This window comes from Mesoplodon bidens (genome assembly GCF_964165515.1).
Source record: "Mesoplodon bidens genome assembly, chromosome: 16".
NCBI lineage: Eukaryota > Metazoa > Chordata > Mammalia > Artiodactyla > Ziphiidae > Mesoplodon > Mesoplodon bidens.
Window position 1 is genome coordinate 74,514,608 of NC_138173.1, and position 21,178 is coordinate 74,535,785.

Below are 21,178 nucleotides of genomic sequence, written 5' to 3' on the forward strand. Positions count from 1 at the left end.
GCAACAATTTTCCAGTTTCCCCCAACACGTCCAGTTACATGGAAAATTGTTGGAACTAGAGATGTTAAACCAAAAATATCTCTAATAAATTAATATTATTGGCTTTTGATTATTCCATTGCTAGTTTTGTTTTCTTGTGTTGATAACGCATACCAGTTTAACAAAGTGCATGCTTGTTTAAAAAATTTTTGAACTGGCAAGCTAAAGTGATCCGTGTCGGCTTGCCCACCCACCCCCTAAAAAGAAGTTAGTATAATTTAGAATCTAGCATTTTAAAAATGTGGTCATGACATATCTGGGATAAAGACTGCTTGTGGAGCATGCTTGATTTGGCAAGATGATAAATCAAAAACCTTGTGGGTTTTGTTTTCCCGTTTTGTTTGGAAGCAGCCAAAAGCAGGCCATTAACAAAATTGTGTGACGGAAAAGAAAGATGAATACCTGATACTTTCCATTTTGTCACATCAGAAGCACACTGGTGTGTGCACTCATTCACACACACTCAGACCACACACGTTCGGCCACCCACTGCTTGGGGAGGAAAAGAGAAAGGAGTTGGGTCAGAGACACCACTGTGGGTGGGCACTCGAGGCTCTCCGCCGCGTGTGCAACTTTGGGTCAGGTATCCTCTGGGTTCTGTCTCCTTGTCTGGGTCTCACACCTGTCCTGGGAAAGCCACCCCAGAGATGGGGCGGGCTGGGGAGACATGTAAGGCATACTTTGCTGGGAAGAAGGAAGAGATCCATGCTTCATGCTCAGATGCGAGTTTCACAGGAAGACGGGCCTTTCTTTTTTCCCTTTGGCCTGCTCTGTCTTGCTGGAAAGGTGGGGGAGAAGGGAAACCAAGAAGGAAGGAAGGAGAGAAAGAAAAATGAGGACAATAATCAGAACAATCAAGGATAACCGTAATAAATAAATAAGACAAGGGGGGGGCCAATGAGACTTAACGTCAGATGTGACAAATGACTTCTGTTTGTTATTTCCCTCCCCAGACCCTAGATGGACTTCCGCCGTCTCATCAGCCTGTGGTTGTCGGTAAAGCTGTGTAACCCGGGAGAAATGGAGCTGATAGGGGACGGGAAGAGGCTGTTTTTCAATGTGCTTGGTGAGATCTCCTCAATCTTGTAAGAAATGGGGTGGAAGTACTGCGGGGCAAGCTTGGCGCCGAAAGAGTTCTGCTGGGCCGCCGAGCGGCCGCCGTATTCCTGCGGGCGGTAGCAGGTGCAGGAGGAGCACACGGACTGCAGGTCCGCCACGTCCGCCTTGAGCCGGGCCCGGCCCTGCCGCGCCTCCTCGGGCATGTGGATGACCATGCTGTTGCGGTTGCCGGCGAGGGACGCGCGCTCCTCGGCGTCCCGCCGCTCGTCCTCGCTGTTCATGGTCAGGAACCTGAGGACCACCAGGTTGAGGAAGGCCCCGATGACCGTCAGCCCCACCAGGATATACATAAAGCTAAAGGCCACGTAGAGCGGCTTCTTCTGCAGGGCGCCCTTGGTCTGCAGGGCCACGTAGTCCCCAAACCCAATGGTAGTCAACGTGATGAAGCAGTAGTAGTAGGCGTGGAAGAAGCTCCACTCCTCGCACTGGGAGAAGGCGGCCGCCCCGATGCACAGCGTCCCCATGCACGAGAAGAAGCCCACGGTCACCATGTTCTCCATGGACACCTCCGTGTTGCGCAGGCCGCAGCACCTCTTGATGCGCTTCAGCAGGTAGCGCACGAATGTGTTCATCCGCTCGCCCAGGCTCTGGAACATGACCAGCGTCAGCGGGATGCCCAGCACCGCGTAGAACATGCAGAAGGCCTTGCCCGCGTCCGTGCCCGGAGCAGCGTGCCCGTAACCTGCGGGAGGAGGTGAGAGGACAGGGAGATGGAGTCAGCTGGGGCCTCCGGGGGTTCGGGGTGGGTGCGCATGTGGGCACAGCGGTGGGGATGGAGCTGGGGGCGGGGCCGGCGCCTGAGGGGTGGGGCGAAGAACAGGGAAGAATCAGTGAAGAGATATCCTTTGAAGTTGGGGGACGGGGGAGGTGGTCTGGGGCGTTTAGTCACAAGAGGAGCTTGGGGGTCATTTCACTGTTCGTCCAGTAACACGGAGTTTTTTCAAAGAAAAGCAGCATAGTCACTCGTAATATTTTGCAGAAAACTCCAAAAGTAGCCAGCCCAAGGGAGAAAATTAAATATCCCAACATGGATCAACGTTAAGAGTGAAGGGTCAGGGCTTCCCTGGTGGCGCAGTGGTTGAAAGTCCGCCTACCGATGCAGGGGACACGGGTTCGTGCCCCGGTCCGGGAGGATCCCACATGCCGCAGAGCGGCTGGGCCCGTGAGCCATGGCCGCTGAGCCTGCGCGTCCGGAGCCTGTGCTCCGCAACGGGAGAGGCCACGGCAGTGAGGCCCGCGGACCGCAAAAAAAAAAAAAAAAAAAAAGTATAGCGTCAAAGAATGCTAACTGGGTTTTTTGGTTGTTGTTCTTGTTTTTGACCACCATGGTTCTATTCTTAGATACATGCACGGTCCGAGGCCAGGTACGGCGGACAGGTGGGAGGACAGCCAAGGAGGTGTGGGTCCCGGCAGCTTCCCCGCTGGGAGCTGCCCAGGGAGGTGGGGACACCACGGAAGGTAAGAGGGGTGCACAGGTGGGAGGGGATGATGGATTCCCTAGAGTCCTTTCTGCGTGTGCTGGGGAAGGGGAGAAAGCACCCCCATTTCCACGTTCTCAACGGTGGTGCCAGAAAGCTCAGCATGGAGCAAGACTACTTGCCTTCCGCCCCGGGCTCCCCGTGCCCCCAGCTCAGGCATCGGGGATCCACCAGCCCACAGCCAGCCTGTGTGGACTCCTTGTCATGCATCACCTCCTTCTACCCTCATGACGACCCTATAAAACGGGCACGATGCAGCTGACACCACTGGCAAGGAAACCGAGTTAGTTACTTAAAAGCAGGGTAGCTTGGTTTCTTCAGAGTTGGTGGCTGAAAACTCTGGGTTCCAATCCCAAGAATGAGGCTTTTTTAAAAGCAGACGTCTTGAATTGAGAGAGGTCATTGCAGGGTGGAGCATAAACACCACAAGGGCTAAGATTTTTACCTGTTTTGTCCCCTGCTGTATCCTCACACCTAGAGAAACATGGAGCACTTAAAATACCGCTTTAACAAAGGACAGAATAAATTTACGCCACTGTGTGAATGTGGCCTTGTCAGATCGAGGGAACGAATAATCCTTAGAGACCTCTTGTGCAAGTGCTTTTGAAACTCGCAGCTGCTCAGACCATCACTTCATTGATCCCCTGCATCAACTATGCAAAACCGAGCCTGTATTTCCTCACATTCAAATGAGGACAGTGGTGCTGGAAAGGTGAAGTTACCTGCCAACGTCACCCAGCTGGTCAGTGATCACGTCGGGGCCAGGATAGGGTCTGCACAACATGGCAGAAGAAACCTAAGACTAGTTCAAGTTCCGGGAATAATACTGCCCAGAAAAATACCAGGATCATGGGCAGTATTTGGACTGAGCACTTGGAGGATGCACATGGCCTTCCGACGTCTCAAATCCTGCCCCATCACAACAGGCTTCCCTGGTACTCCCCGAGCCACACGCTCATGGCCATTTAACCAGCTGTGCTACCTTGGGCCCCAGACAACCTCTCCCAGCCTGGGTTTCCTCATCTGTTACGTGGGAGGATGATAATTTTGAGGTGGGGATGCTGTGCAGATCTGCTGAGGTCAGAGAGCAGCTAGCCCAGGGCCTAGGACCCCGCCCACTGTGTCCCCCAGGAAGACTACTCTGACTGCCCTAGCCCAGGCCTCTCTCCCAGAGACTCATCACTTCCGTTCAGCCTGCCTGCCTCTCCCCTGGCATGAACCTGTGCCACGTCCTGCCTGCCCCGGGGGCCACACTTTCACGGCAGAGATGACATCACACGTTTGTGTCCTCTCTGGCCCTCAGTCCCACTGAGCCAGTGCAGAGCTCTGACCCCTCAGCAACCCCATAGTCCTTACGAAAGAGGAGAAATGGCAGGTCAACGTTGGAGTCGGGCCAGAAAGGACAGAACAGGGAAACAGCAAGAAGGAGAGGACAACAGGCCTATCAATAGAAATTATCCACTCTGAAGAGACAAAAAAAGATAAAAAATTAATAAATTTTAAAAGCCTCAGAGACGTGTAGGACAGTGTCACGAGGTGTCCTAGAGACAAAAAAAATTGAAGAAATGATAGCCAAAATTAACCAAATTTGGTGGAAGACAAATTTACAGATTCAAGAAACTCGGTAAGCCTCAAGCAAGAGAAATACAACGAAAACCACACATCGGAATCAAGCTGCTGAACACCAGAGAGGGAAAATCTTGAAAGCACCAGAGAGAAACCATGTATCACATACAGGAAAACAACTATCTGAACAGCACTTACTTCCAATCGTAAACAACAGGGGCCAGGAAACAGTGGATAACATCTTTAAAGAGCTCTTAAAAAAGACCGTAACCCAGAACTGTCCATCCAGGGAAAGTATTCTTTAAGAATGAAGGCAAAAATCAAAACTACAATGAGATATCATCTCACACCAGTCAGAATGGCCATCATCAAAAAATCTAGAAACAATAAATGCTGGAGAGGGTGTGGAGAAAAGGGAACAACACTCTTGCACTGCTGGTGGGAATGTGAATTGGTACAGCCACTATGGAGAACAGTATGGAGGTTCCTTAAAAAACTACAAATAGAACTACCATATGACCCAGCAATCCCACTACTAGGCATATACCCTGAGAAAACCATAATTCAAAAAGAGTCATGTACCAAAATGTTCATTGCAGCTCTATTTACAATAGCCAGGAGATGGAAACAACCTAAGTGTCCATCATCGGATGAATGGATAAAGAAGATGTGGCACATATATACAATGGACTATTACTCAGCTATAAAAAGAAACGAAAATTGAGCTATTTGTAATGGGGTGGATGGACCTAGAGTCTGTCATACAGAGTGAATTAAGTCAGAAAGAGAAAGACAAATACCGTATGCTAACACATATATATGGAATTTAAAGAAAAAAATGTCATGAAGAACCTAGGGGTAAAACAGGAATAAAGACACAGACCTACTAGAGAATGGACTTGAGGATATGGGGAGGGGGAAGGGTAAGCTGTGACAAAGTGAGAGAGTGGCGTGGACATATATACACTACCAAATTGTAAAATAGCTAGTGGGAAGCAGCCGCATAGCACAGGGAGATCAGCTCAGTGCTTTGTGACCACCTAGAGGGGTGGGATTGGGAGGGTGGGAGGGAGGGAGGCGCAAGAGGGAAGAGATATGGGAACGTATGTATATGTATAACTGATTCACTTTGTTATAAAGCAGAAACTAACATGCCATTGTAAAGCAATTATACTCCAATAAAGATGTAAAAAAAAAAAAAGAATGAAGGCGAAATCCACTTTCAGACTAAAAACTTGTTTCCTGCTGCTCTGCATAGCATGAGTACTAAGGAAGTTCTTCTGCCTGGAGGGAAATGGAACCAGATGGAGACTTAGGTCTTCAGGAAAGAATGAAGTGCATCTTGGTAAACAAGTGGGTTTATATTTATACAAAGTTCAGGGGTGGGTATCCCGCGACATCGCCATATAGCTCACCTGGGTGGCTGATATAAAACCCAGATGGATGCTGGAAGACAGTAGATTGCTTGCAACTTAATAAGGTGGTAAATTAGCTAACGGTTCCGGATGGGATATATTTACTGGAGGAAACCAGCACAGCATTTGCTGGCTCAAACCCAGGTGCTCAGGCCCCCCCCCATCCTGTAAAACTGATCAGAAGCGGTGTCCCTTCACAGGGCCTGGATGGCAGTATGCCCGTGTATCCTGTCCCAGGGTGGTGTCAATTCTCTCGCGGCCCGTCATACTACAGAAAGAACTCCATCGTTTTGACATCCCACAGTATATCTCACTGATCTGTTACAGCAATGACATCCCTTAGCAAGACGCGTGCACAAGAGAGTGTGGGCTGGGAACACCCCCAAAGTTCAGGGCCTTCCAAAGTTCAGGCCCTAGAATAAATCTCCTAGGGCCCCAGGGGTCCAGGGCACAGGACCATTCCCACCGCAGCGAGAAAGAAGCTGCCCAACTTGCAGAGCCTTTCAGGAAGACGGAGGCCTGGCCGGATATCTTCAATTTCCCCATCTAGACGCACCCATCTCCACCCTGCTCTCCACTGGTGAGGCTAAGTCTGCATCAGCCACCTCAAGGGGTTCTTGGCCCTCTGGTGTCCAGCTGAGTGCATGCAAGGCACAGTCCCAGCAGGAGGTCAGAGGAAGGGAGGAAGATGAGGACCTTGGTAATGAGCTACATCTGCCAGCAGGTTCACCCATGGAGCAACTACAAGTGCTAGCAGCTACATCCCAGGCATGTTGACTGACAGCTCTCCACAGATGCTCATCCCAGGCTACCCCACCTTCCCTCGTTGCTTTCCCTCCAACCTACCCACCCTCCCACACTATAAATAGCCATTAACTAACTGTTCAAGTTGAGAGTGCCACCTCCTGCAAAGACCCAGGCTGATATACCATGTGTATTCTCCACTGGATCTTCTTCCCAGGTCTCCTTATGATGCAACACGGTGGGCACTGCATGCAAACGGGTCAACACATATCAAGTCTACATATAGAATATTCATAAAGTATCAATGAAACACAGACATAGCATGGATGCTTTATACAAATACACATGGTATATATATGCTTGGAACTTTGTGAAAAATGGATGTGTTGGGTAGAGTAACTGCACGTGGATGTGAAACGTGGGCAAAAGCCACATACCATATATGTATTAGACCAACACACAAAGCATCTACGGTATACCCACCGCACACCCAGAGTCACACACTTTGTGCAGGATGTGCATGTGCACGGAAAGTGCACTCGAGACACAGGATGTGTGCACCACATGTTTGCACAGGCTGCAGGGATTGTACGTACCCATATCTCAATAGCATCCGTGATGTCTACAGATTAACAGGTATACGCAGTGGAGAACATACAAAATACACATATGCCAGACACACAAGAGAAGACAGCTTCTCCTTTCCAACAGAAAGAGAAATTAAGGAAACAGCCCCATTGACCAGCACATCAAAGAGAATAAAATACCTAGGAATAAACCTACCTAAGGGGGCAAAAGACCTACTACACTCTGAAAACTATAAGATGCTATAAGATGAAAGAAACTGAAGACAACACAAACAGATGGAAAGATATGCCATGTTCTTGGAATGGAAGAATCAATATTGTTAAAATGACTATACTACCCAAGGCAATCTACAGATTCAGTGCAATCTCTGTCAAATCACCAATGGTATTTTTTTAGAGAACCAGCACACAAAAAAATTTTAATTTGTATACAAACACAAAAGACCCCGAATAGCCAAAGCAATACTGAGAAAGAAAAATGGAGCTGGAGGAATCAGGCTTCCTGACTTCAGACTATACTACAAAGCTACAGTAATCAAAACAGTATGGTACTGACACAAAAACAGAAATATAGATCAATGGAACAGGATAGCAAGCCTGTTATAAAGAGGATAACAAGCTACAAATCTTCAATGCTCTCAGAGAACCTGTGTGACAGCTCAGATCCTAGACTGTGGGTTGTTTTTTTTTTTTTTTTTTATCTGTGAGTGAATGAAGGCAGCCTGGCCTTCCTGGGCTGGGAGCCGGATTTATGCATCTACTCATATGTTATCCACTGAGACTCATCCAGAGCCTTGACTATGCACCATGACCTGTGCCTGGCACAGGGGATCCACGGGGGCTTTTCATCTTCCCCCGAGATCTCCAGAGGGGCACCAGCCAGCCCGTGCTCAGAGCCCCACCCAGTGACTGGACAAGGGGGCCTTAGGTGGAGGGCATGGGTGTCGCAATGCCACTGAGGACTCCCAGGCTGGTGCCTGTTCTCCTGGGTTGCCTCCCACCCCACCTGTGAGGACCAGTCCCTTGAGCTCAAGAGCCACATCCCTGTCCAGGTTTTCCCTTTAAGATCCTGGGCTCCCCCTGCCCCCCCATCTTCCCAGGCACTGGGAGCCAGTTTCTCCTCCACCGATAAAACCTCAGGAATCCCACCTAGGACCATACTGCTCATCCTTCCATCATCATAAACAATTCATCCTTTTGGCAAAGAGAATCTAAAATTGATTTATACGGGGCTCAGGAGGTGTGCTTGGGGTGCAGAAGATATGCTGAAACCTCTGGTCTGCTGCTCTGTGACCTCAGCAGAGTTATTCAGTTCCCTGGACAGATGTGAGAAATGAGGCTGGAAAGAGGAGATCAGACCAGCTCACGGCCACTCTGCAGGAGACAGGGTCATCCTTCCCCAGCCCCGCAGGAGCCCAGCAGTGACCAACATGACCGTCACCCAGACCTCCACAAACTGGGGGACATGAAGACCACCAGCCACCAGATGCAAAGCTCCCTACACACAGGGGACACAGTGACTCACACTGTCCCTCTGCACCCAGCCCCGCCCCCTCTTTCTGCTGACTTTTCCACGTGTGCAGGGCCAGAGACTCAGACTTGCTCGTGGCCCCGATGGGCTGCTCAGGTGGCCACAAGGGGCCATGCCCCTGGGTGTGAGGCCAGCCATGGGGACCACTGACATGGATGGCGACTGCGGTGACAGCCTGAAAAGCCACCCCCAGTGTGCACACACAGCCGCTGCATCTCCAACACTGTGCTCCCTGGGCCAGGGTTCTTTTTGTCAGCAGGTGGCAGGGCCCAGGACCAGGCTAAGGGCAGAGGCAGGTGGACATATGGGCTTCTGCTTAGCACCTGAGCCCAGGACCCTGGCCTCCCCACCAGGAGTGCTAAGGGCAGGGCAGGTGGACATATGCAGTGAAGGAGGTTTAGCAGAAGAGAAAGGAAGACCACAAGCCCAGCCCCACATCCCAGCCCCGGCACGTGCACCCACGTGCTAAGCCCAGGGGTAGGGATGGAGCATTCGAAGAGCTGCGAGGCTATTTGTTAAGAGGAATGCACGAAGTCAGCCTTGCAAAGAACCTCCACTTCGCCCGGCCGACCTCCCCACCCAGAAGGGGCTGCAAAGCCCAGCTCCACACCACAGGCCAGCATGGGCTTCCTAACCTACAAATCCCAAAAGGGGATAGAACTGTTCAAATAACAAGCCCCACCTTGAAAGGCTGATCTGGACTCCTGAGCATCCTAGAAAGACACCTCGGTTTCCTCATCTGTGAAATGGGGCCAAGGACAGGGAGCAGAAACAGACAGAGATGCAATGGGAACTGACCTCTTACCAGGTCACCAGGTCCCTGCTATGGACTAAATGTCCCCCCCAGATTCATACATTGAAGCCCTACCCCCCCCCACTGAGATGACATTTGGAGATCATCCCTCCCTCCTTCCCTCCCTGCCACTGCCTTCTTGCCAGACTCTGAGCTCCCAGAGGGCAGAGCCCACCCCTGGCTCACCCCTGTGGACCCCAGAGCCCAGCATGGAACAGGCACTCAGAATTTAGAGGGCGGCATCACCACGCATATGACCTCCGTCTTCCAGGCCTGCCTTGAAGTCCTGGCCCATCCCCAAGCCCAGCACGGCTGAGGGCAGATTTGCCCAAGACACTGCATCATCCAGCCCGATTTTCATGGCCCCTTTAATATACTTAGTGGGTCTCTTTGATCTGTCCTGGGAGAGGCTTTGCAGAGAAGAGGCCTGCAGCTCTGGACCGCAGCCGGCTAACAAATAAAACAAATGAATAGGCTCTGTCTTCCTGGAGGGGAATAAGGCAGGGAAGGAGGGTAATAAAACTGATCATTTCTATTGGGTTGGGGGCTCCCCAAAGAGCCAGCTGCAGCTACAAGGCAGCGCTCCCTTGCAAGACACCCTGTGCTCCCCCGGCTCCTACTAGATTTCCCAGAAGCTGACAACCGCCAGGTCCGAGAAGTTCCCAGGCCCAGCTCCTGCCCTGGGCAGCATTTCGTTAAGATGTCATGAGTGTCCAGCGGGCTGTCCTCACTGTGAGAAGTCAATAAGGCAACTGGGCAGTGTGGGTCGTAGACCAGCCTCACTCCTGACACTCCGGGACTGTCCATGGCTCCCTCCTTTTCCCTGGGAATCTAGGCCTATAAACAGTTGGCCGTAAAAGCCCTTTCCAGACTCTCACAGCACTTCACAGTTTGCAAAGCTTCCCCCACTGTGGAGTGCCCCTCCCTGAAGCCTGCCCTGATCCCCCTGCCAGAAACGACCAACCCAGCTTGGAATTCCCCTCCAGGACACTTCAGCGGGCGGGACAAGGCTGGCCCCTGGCATCAGGACAACCTGGGTTGGAGCCCTGACTCCGCCCTTTAGGGACCATGGGTGCCCAGGCCTCCTCATTCTCTTCAGTCAAGTTCACTGTGACCCCCAACCTCCCAGGGATAGATACTCTGCTGCTCACTGCACAGAAGCGGACATCAAGGCCAGGTGCCAGGTGAGAGTGGTCATGGGCATCTCTTCCAGCCCAGAGGCCGCCCGGCCCAGGGAAGGAGATGGCCACCCAGGCATTTGGGCATCAGGAAATTTGCTGCTGGAAGAGAATGAAATATTTATAAAGGACACGCAAGGATTTTGTGCCCGTAGGAATTAAAATAGGCACAAATTCCATTAAAGAATGACTCAAGGTGGCTTTGTGGAGAGAGGTGCCGGAGAAGGGGGCTGCCCTCAGCCCCCCGTGCTTTCTGGCTGGCTCCCCACTTCAGCCTGCAACAAGCATCCCACTCATCCATCCTCCAACCGTGCTGGCCTGGCTCCAGCCCCCGCACGGGCTCCGCACGATTATTAAGACCCAGGTGTCTGCAGACACCAAAAAGGAAAATGATTCACGGGCCCCGTGGGGCATGGGGAGTGGGGGTGAGGGTGGGCAGGAAGGGTCCTCCAGAGGTTCCTGGATGGAAAGCAGTAAGTCCCAAGGACTACATCTGGCTCCATCCCCTACTTTACCAACCATGACCTTGGGAAAGCCACCTAGACTCTAAGCCTTTACTCTCTTCTGTGGAGGGGAGTGAGGAACCAGGCGTCCCTTCCAGTTAGTTCCACAGCACTCTACAGTCTGCAAAGCTTTTCTGCATTCATTCTTTCATCTGAAAGGGCCATCCCTTGTGGCAGCCCCAGGTCAAGCCACCCTTCTCACATTATAACCGAACCTGAATTTCTCCCGGGTCCCACCACGGGGGCTTGGGCTAATGTGCAGGACTGCCGTTCAGCCCCCGAGAGGGGATGATGCTTCCTGTGGGCTCCGATTGGGTCTCCGGCCAAGTCTTGAACCAATGAGCCTTTTCTTCCTTCCTGCCAGACTTGAAGGGGCCAGGGTGTGATGTCCGGAGCCTCTGAAGTCATTTCACCACCATGAGGATGCGCCCAACCATGCAGGAGACTATCCTGAGAAACGGGGGCTATTGTTCCACCCCCAGGTCTGAGCCCAGTCTCCAGTCAGCCCTTCTCAGGCACTCCCGTCTGTGTCCCAGTAATCTGGCTTCAGCCAGTGCTCTGACTGCAGTGGATTAACACTCAACATGTCCTACACCTCAGCATGACTACAAATCATGAAGAGCAGTTTGGGATGGATAACAAAGCACTTTGCAATTCACACACCCCTGCACCTCACACGGTTTCTCTTACAGGCCACTAGGTCTGTCTGAGGGGAAGTGGGCAGGTGAGGCCAACCAGGCCTGCGGGCAGCCGGCGGCCAACTGGAGACCCATGTCCCCGGAAAGAGCAGCTGTTCCCCGAGCCCAGCGACAGGGGCTGCAGGCCAGGGTGACCCAATGTCCTGATTTTTAAAGAGAAGCTGGAAACACTGGATATTGAAAATGTAGGATCTAACGAAACATTTTAAAACGTGGCACAGGCCAAACACAGTAAGAGAAAACTGACCATCTGTTTGTCCAACGGATAAGTCACGATGCTCAAGGACTGGAGGAGAGGGAGGGCGGGGACAGCAGAGCGGGCAGTGAGAGGGCAGCCAGGCCCGTGGCTCCCCACCCCCGAGCCCCATCTCACACTGCCCATTCACCTTCCCCCATCACAGTGAGGTCCCTGCTGCAAGTCATCCACTGGTTCCATTTCACAGACGCATAAATAAGGGCCATAGACGCGCCTGCCCCACTCAGAGCACCAAGCAGAGCCACGGCCAGGTGAGCGTGACCATCTTGGGCACCATCCCCAAGGGGACTCAGCCCACAGGACCATGACCCCATCTCACAGATGAGAACCCTGAGGCTTTCTGTCCAGGGCCGGGGATTCCAAGGCCTGAGCCCTGGCCCCTCTCAGGCGCCTGGAGGCCTGGTGACTTGCTCAGTCATCAGTTTGGCACTGTGATCCCTGGAAGAAAACCTGGCAGATTTGGTGTTTTATTTAATGACAGAGCAATTCCCTCATTAATTTCCCAAAACGTTCCCTTTTGGTTTCGCTTCACTGTTTTGATATGTCTTAAGAGGGAAAGAAGACCTAAAAATAAATTTTTAAAAATACGCAAGCTCACAAGGCACAGATTTCTAACAACAGCTCATGATAGGTCTTTCTCTTCTGTCTGGAGGGAGGCCTCATGTGAGGACGCCCTGGGGAGAGCCTGGTGAGCCCCTTCCTGGGAGGGCTGGGAAGGCTGCGGTGAGGGGTGTCAGGTGAGGCCAGAGCCCACTCGGCCTGAGGGACCTTCCCACTCACATCAACCTGGCGCCCACTCCGCCCGCTTGTGCTAAATGGACACCGCATCTCTCGCTTGGTCTGTGCTATCATTCAGGAGCACCTGGCAGACGAGACGGTGGGCTCCTAGAAACCCTGGTCCAGACTCCAGCTGGGCCTCTTCCCAGCTCTGGGCTGCACCTCCCTGGGTCCTGTTTCCTTTGTGTTATGAGGATCCAGTGGGATCCAGTCACGTGTCATTATCCCTATCTTACGGAGGAGGAAACTGAGCCTGGGCAGCCCCGTGTGCTTCTCCTTTAGTCTCACAAAGACCTCGGGAGGCTGGCATCAGGAGACCCCTCAGATGGGGGCGGAGATGCATCCCAGGGGTCCCTGAGGGTGCTGAGAATGACGCCCACAGCAGATGGCGGTGACCACCCAGAAGTCAGTGGAGAAGTAAAAGGCAAGACTTTACGGTTTGTTCAAGAATGTTCTCTACTCTTAGCGCAGACCAAAGTAACAAAAAATACTTCCTTTAAAAACTCTTTTCAGCAACTGTACTCCTAGTTGTATAGCCAAAAGAATTTAAAAGAGGTATTCAAATACTCGTACACGCAGGTTCATAGCAGCACTATTCACAACAGCCAAAAGGTGGAGACGGCCCAAATGTCCATCAGTGGATGAATGGATTAGCAAAATGTGGTGTGGGACCTAATTAAACTCAAAAGCTTTTGCACGGCAAAGGAAAACATAAACAAAATGAAAAGACAACCTACGGAATGGGAGAAACTATTTGCAAATGATTCAACCAACAAGGGATTAATTTCCAAAATACACAAACAGCTCATACGGCTCAATATCAAAAAAAGAACCCAATCAAAAAATGGGCAGAAGATCTAAACAGACATTTCTCCAAAGAAGACTTACAGATGGCCAACAGGCACATGAAAAGATGCTCAACATCACTAATTATCAGAGAAATGCAAATCAAAATTACAATGAAGTATCACCTCACGCTGGTCAAAATGGCCATCACCAAAGTCTACAAATAATAAATTCTGGAGAGGGTGTGGAGAAAAGGGAGCCCTCTTGCACTGTTGGTGGGAATGTAAATTGGTGCAACCACTATGGAAAACAGTATGGAGGTTCCTTAGAAAACTAAAACTAGAGCTACCATATGACCCAGTGATCCCACTCCTGGGCATATATCTGGAGGAAACTGTAATTCAAAAAGATACATGTGGGGCTTCCCTGGTGGCGCAGTGGTCGGGAGTCCGCCTGCTGATGCAGGGGACACGGGTTCATGTCCTGGTCCAGGAGGATCCCGCATGCCGTGGAGCGGCTGGGCCCGTGGGCCATGGCCGCTGGGCCTGCGCGTCCAGAGCCTGTGCTCCACGATGGGAGAGGCCACAGCAGTGGGAGGCCCGCGTACCACAAAAAAAGAAAAAAAAAAAAAAGATACATGCACCCTTATGTTCATTGCAGCATTATTTACAATAGCCAAGACATGGAAGCAACCTAAATGCCCGTCGACACATGAATGGATAAAGAAGATGTGGTATATTGATGCAATGGAATATTACTCAGCCATACAAAAGAATGAAATAATACCATTTGCAGCAACACTGATGGACCTAAAGATGATCATACTAAGTGAAGTAAGTTAGACAAAGACAAATATCATGATATCACTTATACCTAGAATCTAAAACAATGATACAAATGAACCTGTTTACAAAACAGAAATAGACTCACAGACACCGAAAACAAATTTATGGTTACCAAAGGGGGAAGGGGTGTCAGGGGAGGGATAAATTAAGAATTTGGGATTAAAATATACACACTACTATATATAAAATAGATTACCAACAAGGACTTACTGTAGAGCACAGGGAACTATATTCAGTGTCTTGTAATAACCTATAATGGAAAAGAATCTAAAAAAGAATATATACATATATATATATATATATATATAAAATCTGAGTCACTTTGCTGTACACCTGAAACTAACACAACACTGTAAATCAACTATACTTCAATAAAAATTTTAAAAAGAAAAAACATAAATGAATGAACCAAACGAAAACAAGCACACAGATACTGAGAACCAGGGTAGTGGTTACCAGGGTGATGGAGGTCGGGGGGAGGGCGAAATGGGTAAAGGGGGTCCACAGTGTGGGGACAGATGGAAACTAAACTTTCAGGGGTGAGCGTGCTGTGCTGTGTCCAGAAGTAGAAATATAACACTGTACACATGAAACATATAATGCTATAAACCAATTAAAAAAGCTAGTTAATTAAAAAAAAAGAAAAGCTGGTGCATGTATAAATGGAACATTACTCCCATAAAAGAGAAGGAAATCTTGCCATTTGTGACAACACAAATAGACATTACGCTAAGTAAAATGAGTCTGAGAAAGACAAATACTGTATTATCTCACTTATATATAGAATCATAAAAAAAAATCAAGCTCATAGAGGAAAGACTGACAGCTGCTGGAGGCAGGACCCGGGGACGGTGGGCAAAATGGGTGCAAGGGGTCAAAGGAGCAAACTTCCAGGTGTAAAATAAATAAGTCCTGGGGACGTAATGTACAGCACAGCGACCGTAGTTCATAACACTCTATTGCATATTTGAAAGTTGCTAAGAGAACAGATCTTACAAGTTCTCACCACAAGAAAAAAAACTGTAGCTGTGTGTGGTAATGGATGTTAACTAGATGTACTGTGGTCATCATTTCACAATATAAACAAGTAAAAATCGTTATGTCATACACCTGAAACTACTATGTTACCGTTCAATTATATCTCAATAAAAAATGTTTTTAAAAGGAAGGAATCTGGGCCTCCCTGGTGGCGCAGTGGTTGAGAGTCCGCCTGCCGATGCAGGGGACGCGGGTTCGTGCCCCGGTCTGGGAGGATCCCATATGCCGCGGAGCGGCTGGGCCCGTGAGCCGTGGCCGCTGGGCCTGCGCGTCCGGAGCCTGTGCTCCGCAACGGGAGAGGCCACAACAGTGAGAGGCCCGCATACCACAAAAAGAAAAAAAAAAAAAAAAAAAAAAAAGGAAGGAATCTCTGACACATATTACAATGTGGCTGAGCCTCGAAAACATTATTCAAAGAGGAAGAAGCCAGACACAACAGGTAACACTTTATGATTCCATGTATATGAAATATCCAGAATGGGCAAGTCTACAGAAACAGAAAGCAGATTAGGGGTTCCCGGGGCTGGGGGAGGGGACAACACAGCAACTGCTTGATGAGTTGGGGGTTTCCTTTTGGGGTGATGGAAATGTCCTGGAACTAGACTTAAGTGGTGGTTTGCAAAAATTATTTATGCACTAAATGCCATTGAACTGTACACTTGAAAATGGCTGATTTTATATTATGCCTATTGTACCTCAAGAAGGGGGGGAAAACATTATTTTTAAAGCCAAATGCTTCCCATTTTCCAGGGGGCCCGGCTCTGACCTGAACAGGAGAGACATCAGGAACAGGACTGGGTCAAGGCATACCCAGACCCCAGACCCTCAAATATCTCAAGCTTGGACCCTCAGAGGCATGGAGCCTCACTGCTGGAAGAGGTTAGAGGCCCTCCATCTGCCAAGTAAGTTTGCTCTTGAAGAGGGTCATATAAAATGTGGCCAGTAAAGAGTTTAAGGGGCTGAAATGATGGTTAAAGCCTACAGCTCTCAGTATTTTCAGGCCCACTTGCTAAAGAGCCTCGGACCGCCAGTCAGCGACCAAAATGCAAGGGCGCCCTCTGGCGGGCACACGGACAACTGCAGAGCCGGAACTCGGCCGCATGGGCCACCAGCCCTGAGTTCCCCTGGGACAGCATCCAGAACCAGGGAGTCAGGGAAAAGCCATTCATCTTTTTTACAGAGGACGTGTGTCGTGTGGTGAACTTCTTCTCATAAGTCACCACCAACCAACGGCATCACTGACGAAACATAATAGATGATGGTGGTCACAACCACTGTCTAGGAGGGCATGCACTGCGCCAGGGACCGAGCTAGCGTGTTTCACGTTCCTTAACTCATTCGCTCTGCAGGGAGAGGACACGCCCTTTGCGTAGTGAGGGGTGCTCTCTCGGGGGGGCATGGATGAGAAGCCCCGGCGTCAGACGGAGCTGGTGCCCATCCTAACCCCCTGCTCTCAGCCAGCCACACACTGAAGAGGTGTTTCCCTTCTGTCTCCTCCAGCCCTTTGCAAGAAAATCCTCCTCTCCCTCCCATTCTACTCTCCTTCCCTCGCTGCCCACAGTCCATAACGCACCCCCCATCCCAAAACAAAAACTGCAAGGAAACCTGGGGAAACAAACCTAAATTAAAAAATTAAGTTCATAAGAAAAATTACATAAAATCGGGCTGACTTCTGAAAAGTCTAGGTTAGAATAAGAATTTCAAGACAGGCTTAATACCCAAGAATACGCACTCATTCGGTAATCACTGATACTTGTATTTTTAAAGACGTAAAACCAAGTCACAACTATTTAAACGCGGGCTTTGTTTCTGTTTGAGGTGGAGACGCTCCTTCAGGGCCTGGAGGGCAGGAGGAGGGAGCAGGCGAATCCATGGAGGAAAGATCTGTGGAGGCCGAACAGAGAGAGCGAGCCCTGGGTGCCAAGGTACTCGGCCTCTGCGTGCCAGCTCCCCAAAGCCCACAGCCCCTTCCCTCCCGGAAGCTTCTGCCCTGCTCAGGGCCCGGCTCAAAGGCCACCTCCTCCAGGGAGGCCCTCTTCTCCTCACCCCCAAATCCCAAAGGCGCTCTGGGCACACAGGGACCTAAGGGACACGGCGTTAGGTGGCCTGTCTTCAAGCCTGGCTCCCCTCTCGGTGAAAGGAGCATGATTCACGCCGCTGAGGGCAAAGACACGCTGCTTTCACAGCTGAAGATGCTAAAAAGCAAATGCCTCTGCCTCTGGGACACATGATGAGCTGAAGTGAAGGTAAAAGGTAGACAGCTCGGCTTCCCAAACCACCCGTGCTCACAGGGATCGGCCGCCCCGGGGTCTTGTTCCAGGGCAGGTGCTGAGGCAGGGGGACCGGGCCTGGGACTCTGCATTTCTCTCCAGGTCCCTGGATCCTCCCAGCACTCGGGAGGGACCTGAAGGGAAGCAGGGGCCTGTCGGAGCTGAGGGGGTCAGCTCCCGGCCTCAGGGGATGTCACCGGCCTGGTCCCAAGTGCGTGGTGATGGTCAGAGCTGAGCTCGCGTCCCGCGCACCACTCGGCACCCACCGGGGCTCTGACAACAGCAGACTTGCTCCACGTGGTGAGGCTCATTTCCTCAGGCAGCAGCGAAAGCGGGGGCTCTAGCCGACAGCGCTGGTGCCCACCCAGGTGTGGGCCCTCCCCTGCTCTGCGCACGGCAGGCCACACGGCCCTCGGGCCGCCTGCAGGGCTCCAGGCCTGGCCTGTACACCCAGCCTCGGGACTCTCGTTCTCTCTCCTGCGGCCCCTCCCTCCTTCCTCTTCCCCGCTCAGCCTGAACAGGGAGCGATGGAGCCTCCCGCTGTTCGGAGCCCGCGTTCCTGAACGACCGAGCACCACAGAGGCCCTGCTGATCCCCGGTGACTGTGACACGAGGGGTAAAGGAGCTGGGGTCACATGAAGCCGGGGATGAGGGGAGGTGCTTGCTACACCCCCCGCTCACGACAAGCGCTTGTAGAGGTCAGGGTTTACCAGCACAGGGGCCACACTCAAGGGGCAGGTACGTACAGGCCGTCATCGCCGACCCTGCTGTCCAACAGGACCCCCCCGACTCGGGTGCAGACACGGATGAGCCCTTCTGTACCTGTTTCCACATCTGCCAGGGGCGGCCAGGCGGGGACGGCCGTGTCCATTTCACAGGTGAGAAAACTTGGTCTCCGGGACATGATTAGCTGTGTGACCTTAGGGGCATCCCACATGTAGTGGGGCGAGGCGTGGGACACGGCCGTGACTACACAGCACTGCCTGCTGTACGAGGCTGACAGCCCCCGTGCGTGTGTGTGCAAATACACACACATGCATGCACACACAGACATACAGATACCTATGCACATACACATGCACAGAGATACACACACATGCAGACACCACATACAAACATGCACGCATGTATGTGTGCATGCACAGGCATACACAGATACACATGCACACACACATAGGTACACAAAGATGCACATGTAGACACACACCACATGCACGCACACGTGTGTGCACACACATATACACACATGCACACAGAGACGTACACAGATATATATGCACACACATATGCCCACACACGCACACATACACATATGCACCTCTGGGGCCCAAGATACTCTGGAGAGCAATAGAAAAGAAGCAAGATAAAGCTGAGGAACACAACAAGCCCCTCACTCCTTCTCCAGTTATTAATAGTGAACGTGCGTTACATGTGAGCACTTACAAAAACCGAGGGGCAGTGCTTGGCACACAGCCTCTGTCCTCGGCCCCCTTGTTGGAAAGTGGAGGGTAATAACAGCACCAGCCTCGTGGAGGGGGGAGGATTCAAGGATTCCAGCCAAGTCACTTGCCCAAGGACACATAGCTAATACGCGGGCCACCGCGGCTGCCATACAACCACCCGGTGTTCACCTCCTTTTCAAAAGGCTGCAGCCAGCACCTGCGGGAAGATGTGCGTGCGCGCGCGCACACACGGCCCGACCACAGCTCTCCCAGACCCTCGCTTGCACAACGGCAGCCCGAGGTGTCTCCAGGTCACGTGGAAACAGCCCGGCGTGAGCCACACCCGCTCGGCCTGCTTGCTCGTCTGTGGGACTCTGGGAACGTGCTCCAGCACCTTGCACCCAGGTCCGTCCTGGAGGCGATGGAAACCCGCACCTCCCCCAAGGCTTGCTGCGAGCATTAAAGAAGGTGACAGGCACGAAACACCGGCACTGGCCTCCCTAAGGGCAGGGGCCTCTCCCTGGACCCTCCTGGCCTGTGATTTTTGCCTTTTGGTTTCCCAGACACCCTGCAAATGTTGTAAATGAGCTTGTCCCAGGCGCACATGAGTCTCCTTTCTTCTACTTTATGCCCCGGGACTTTGCACGTGCTGTGCTGCCAGCCATGGACGCCGGCACCCTCCTCGGCTCCACCTTGCCTACAGGTTCACACCTGGGCCCTCAGCCTCAGGCTGGGATGGCTCAGCGGAGGGACCCGGTGCGGAGCCAAGGTGCCCCTGCCTCGTGGCTCCCTTAGGCTGGTGGCCTCAAGGGACCGGCTAAGTGCCAGTCCCGAGGGAGCAGGACTTGTCCCAGAGGTCAATGGGAGGAGACCCTGAGGAAGGGGAGAGCATGTGGGCAGCCCCAGCCAGTTACTGCTCTGCAGGGTCACCGCCCAGGGGGCCTGACCTCCTTCGCAGAAAGGGGAGCGTCCAGATGCACAGACCGAACGTTTGCAAAGCCCTGCCACATCGATGTCTTCCCTACCCTTTTGGCAAGGAGGCGTTGGTGTCTGGGTGCCAGGTGCCCTCGCCGGAGCCCTCACTCCCCTCGGCCCGAGGGTTGCAGGGGAGGTACGTCCACCATCACTAGCCCTGCAGGACGGCACCATCTCTCCAGTATCTCGAGGTTTCCCACTCCCTCCCACCCCCTGGAGGGGCCAGCTCACCCGTGCTGGACCATCTGTCCTCCCCAGAGCAGAAGGAACACCTCAAGGGCAGCCTCTGACTTTTTTCTAGAGCCCCAGGACCAAGCCTGGAATGATGAACGGCCAGACAAGGGAGGTCTCGTCTGGTGCGTCTCTTTCAGGTATGATTCCACTCAGGACCGACACTGGGTGTCAGTGGGATCCTTGGGTGAAGGCAGAGGATACGGGTATAAATTGGCCGAGGCATGCCAGGCCTCTCGTGGTGTGCACGGGAATCGCGTTTTACCAAGGACTTTGTAGGAGGGGCGCTGCCTGGGGCACAGGGGTGGTCAGTGGATGAACAGGAATCACCTGTAACACTGGCCGGGGTGGGGGGGTGGGCAGGGGAAGCCTCGCTGTGCTCCCTGACTCAGGTCACCATCCGATCATTCCCCTGCGGCATACAGAGCCCTGGAAGAGGGGGCTGGGCGGCCAGGCTGTGGGCGGAGCTGGGGGCAGGCAGTGTCCCCCACACAGCCCTCTAAAGCCCATCTTATTCACGGCCATAAGTATCCCCAGTGTCTGGTACACAGAACCTCAATAGAACATTTGTGAAATGAATGAATAAGTGAACAAATACAAACCATTAAGTATATGACATGTCAGCCACGTGCCGGCCAGTGTTCTGAACACCCACAGGAGGTACAGTTACTACACCCATATTTTAAACAAGCAAACTGAGGCTCAGGGGCCAGTAACTAGCACATGACCACCCAGCTGATAACATGGCAAAGAGGGAATTCAAACCCAGAACACTGCTCCCTCAAACCCCCGTCCCCGAGGCCACCTTGCTGCCAGGGTGGGGTCAGACTGTCCACATACGACAAAGCAGTGCCCCCTTGTCCCATGGGGAGGTACAGGGCAGGGCCTTGGGAAGGAGGCCAGGGCA

General features: G+C 52.0%; 1 protein-coding gene across 1 annotated transcript in view; it reads right to left on the bottom strand.

Moving 5' to 3' along the window:
* Window positions 1–995: 995 nt before the first annotated feature.
* Window positions 996–21,178, bottom strand: part of KCNK9 (potassium two pore domain channel subfamily K member 9) — a gene marked incomplete at both ends in the record, with an annotated part of 86,475 nt that continues 66,292 nt past the window's right edge. The window contains one exon of the mRNA XM_081258702.1: window positions 996–1,840. Within this exon, the coding sequence (XP_081114828.1) occupies window positions 996–1,840 (845 nt within the window). The remainder of the gene's footprint in view (window positions 1,841–21,178) is intronic.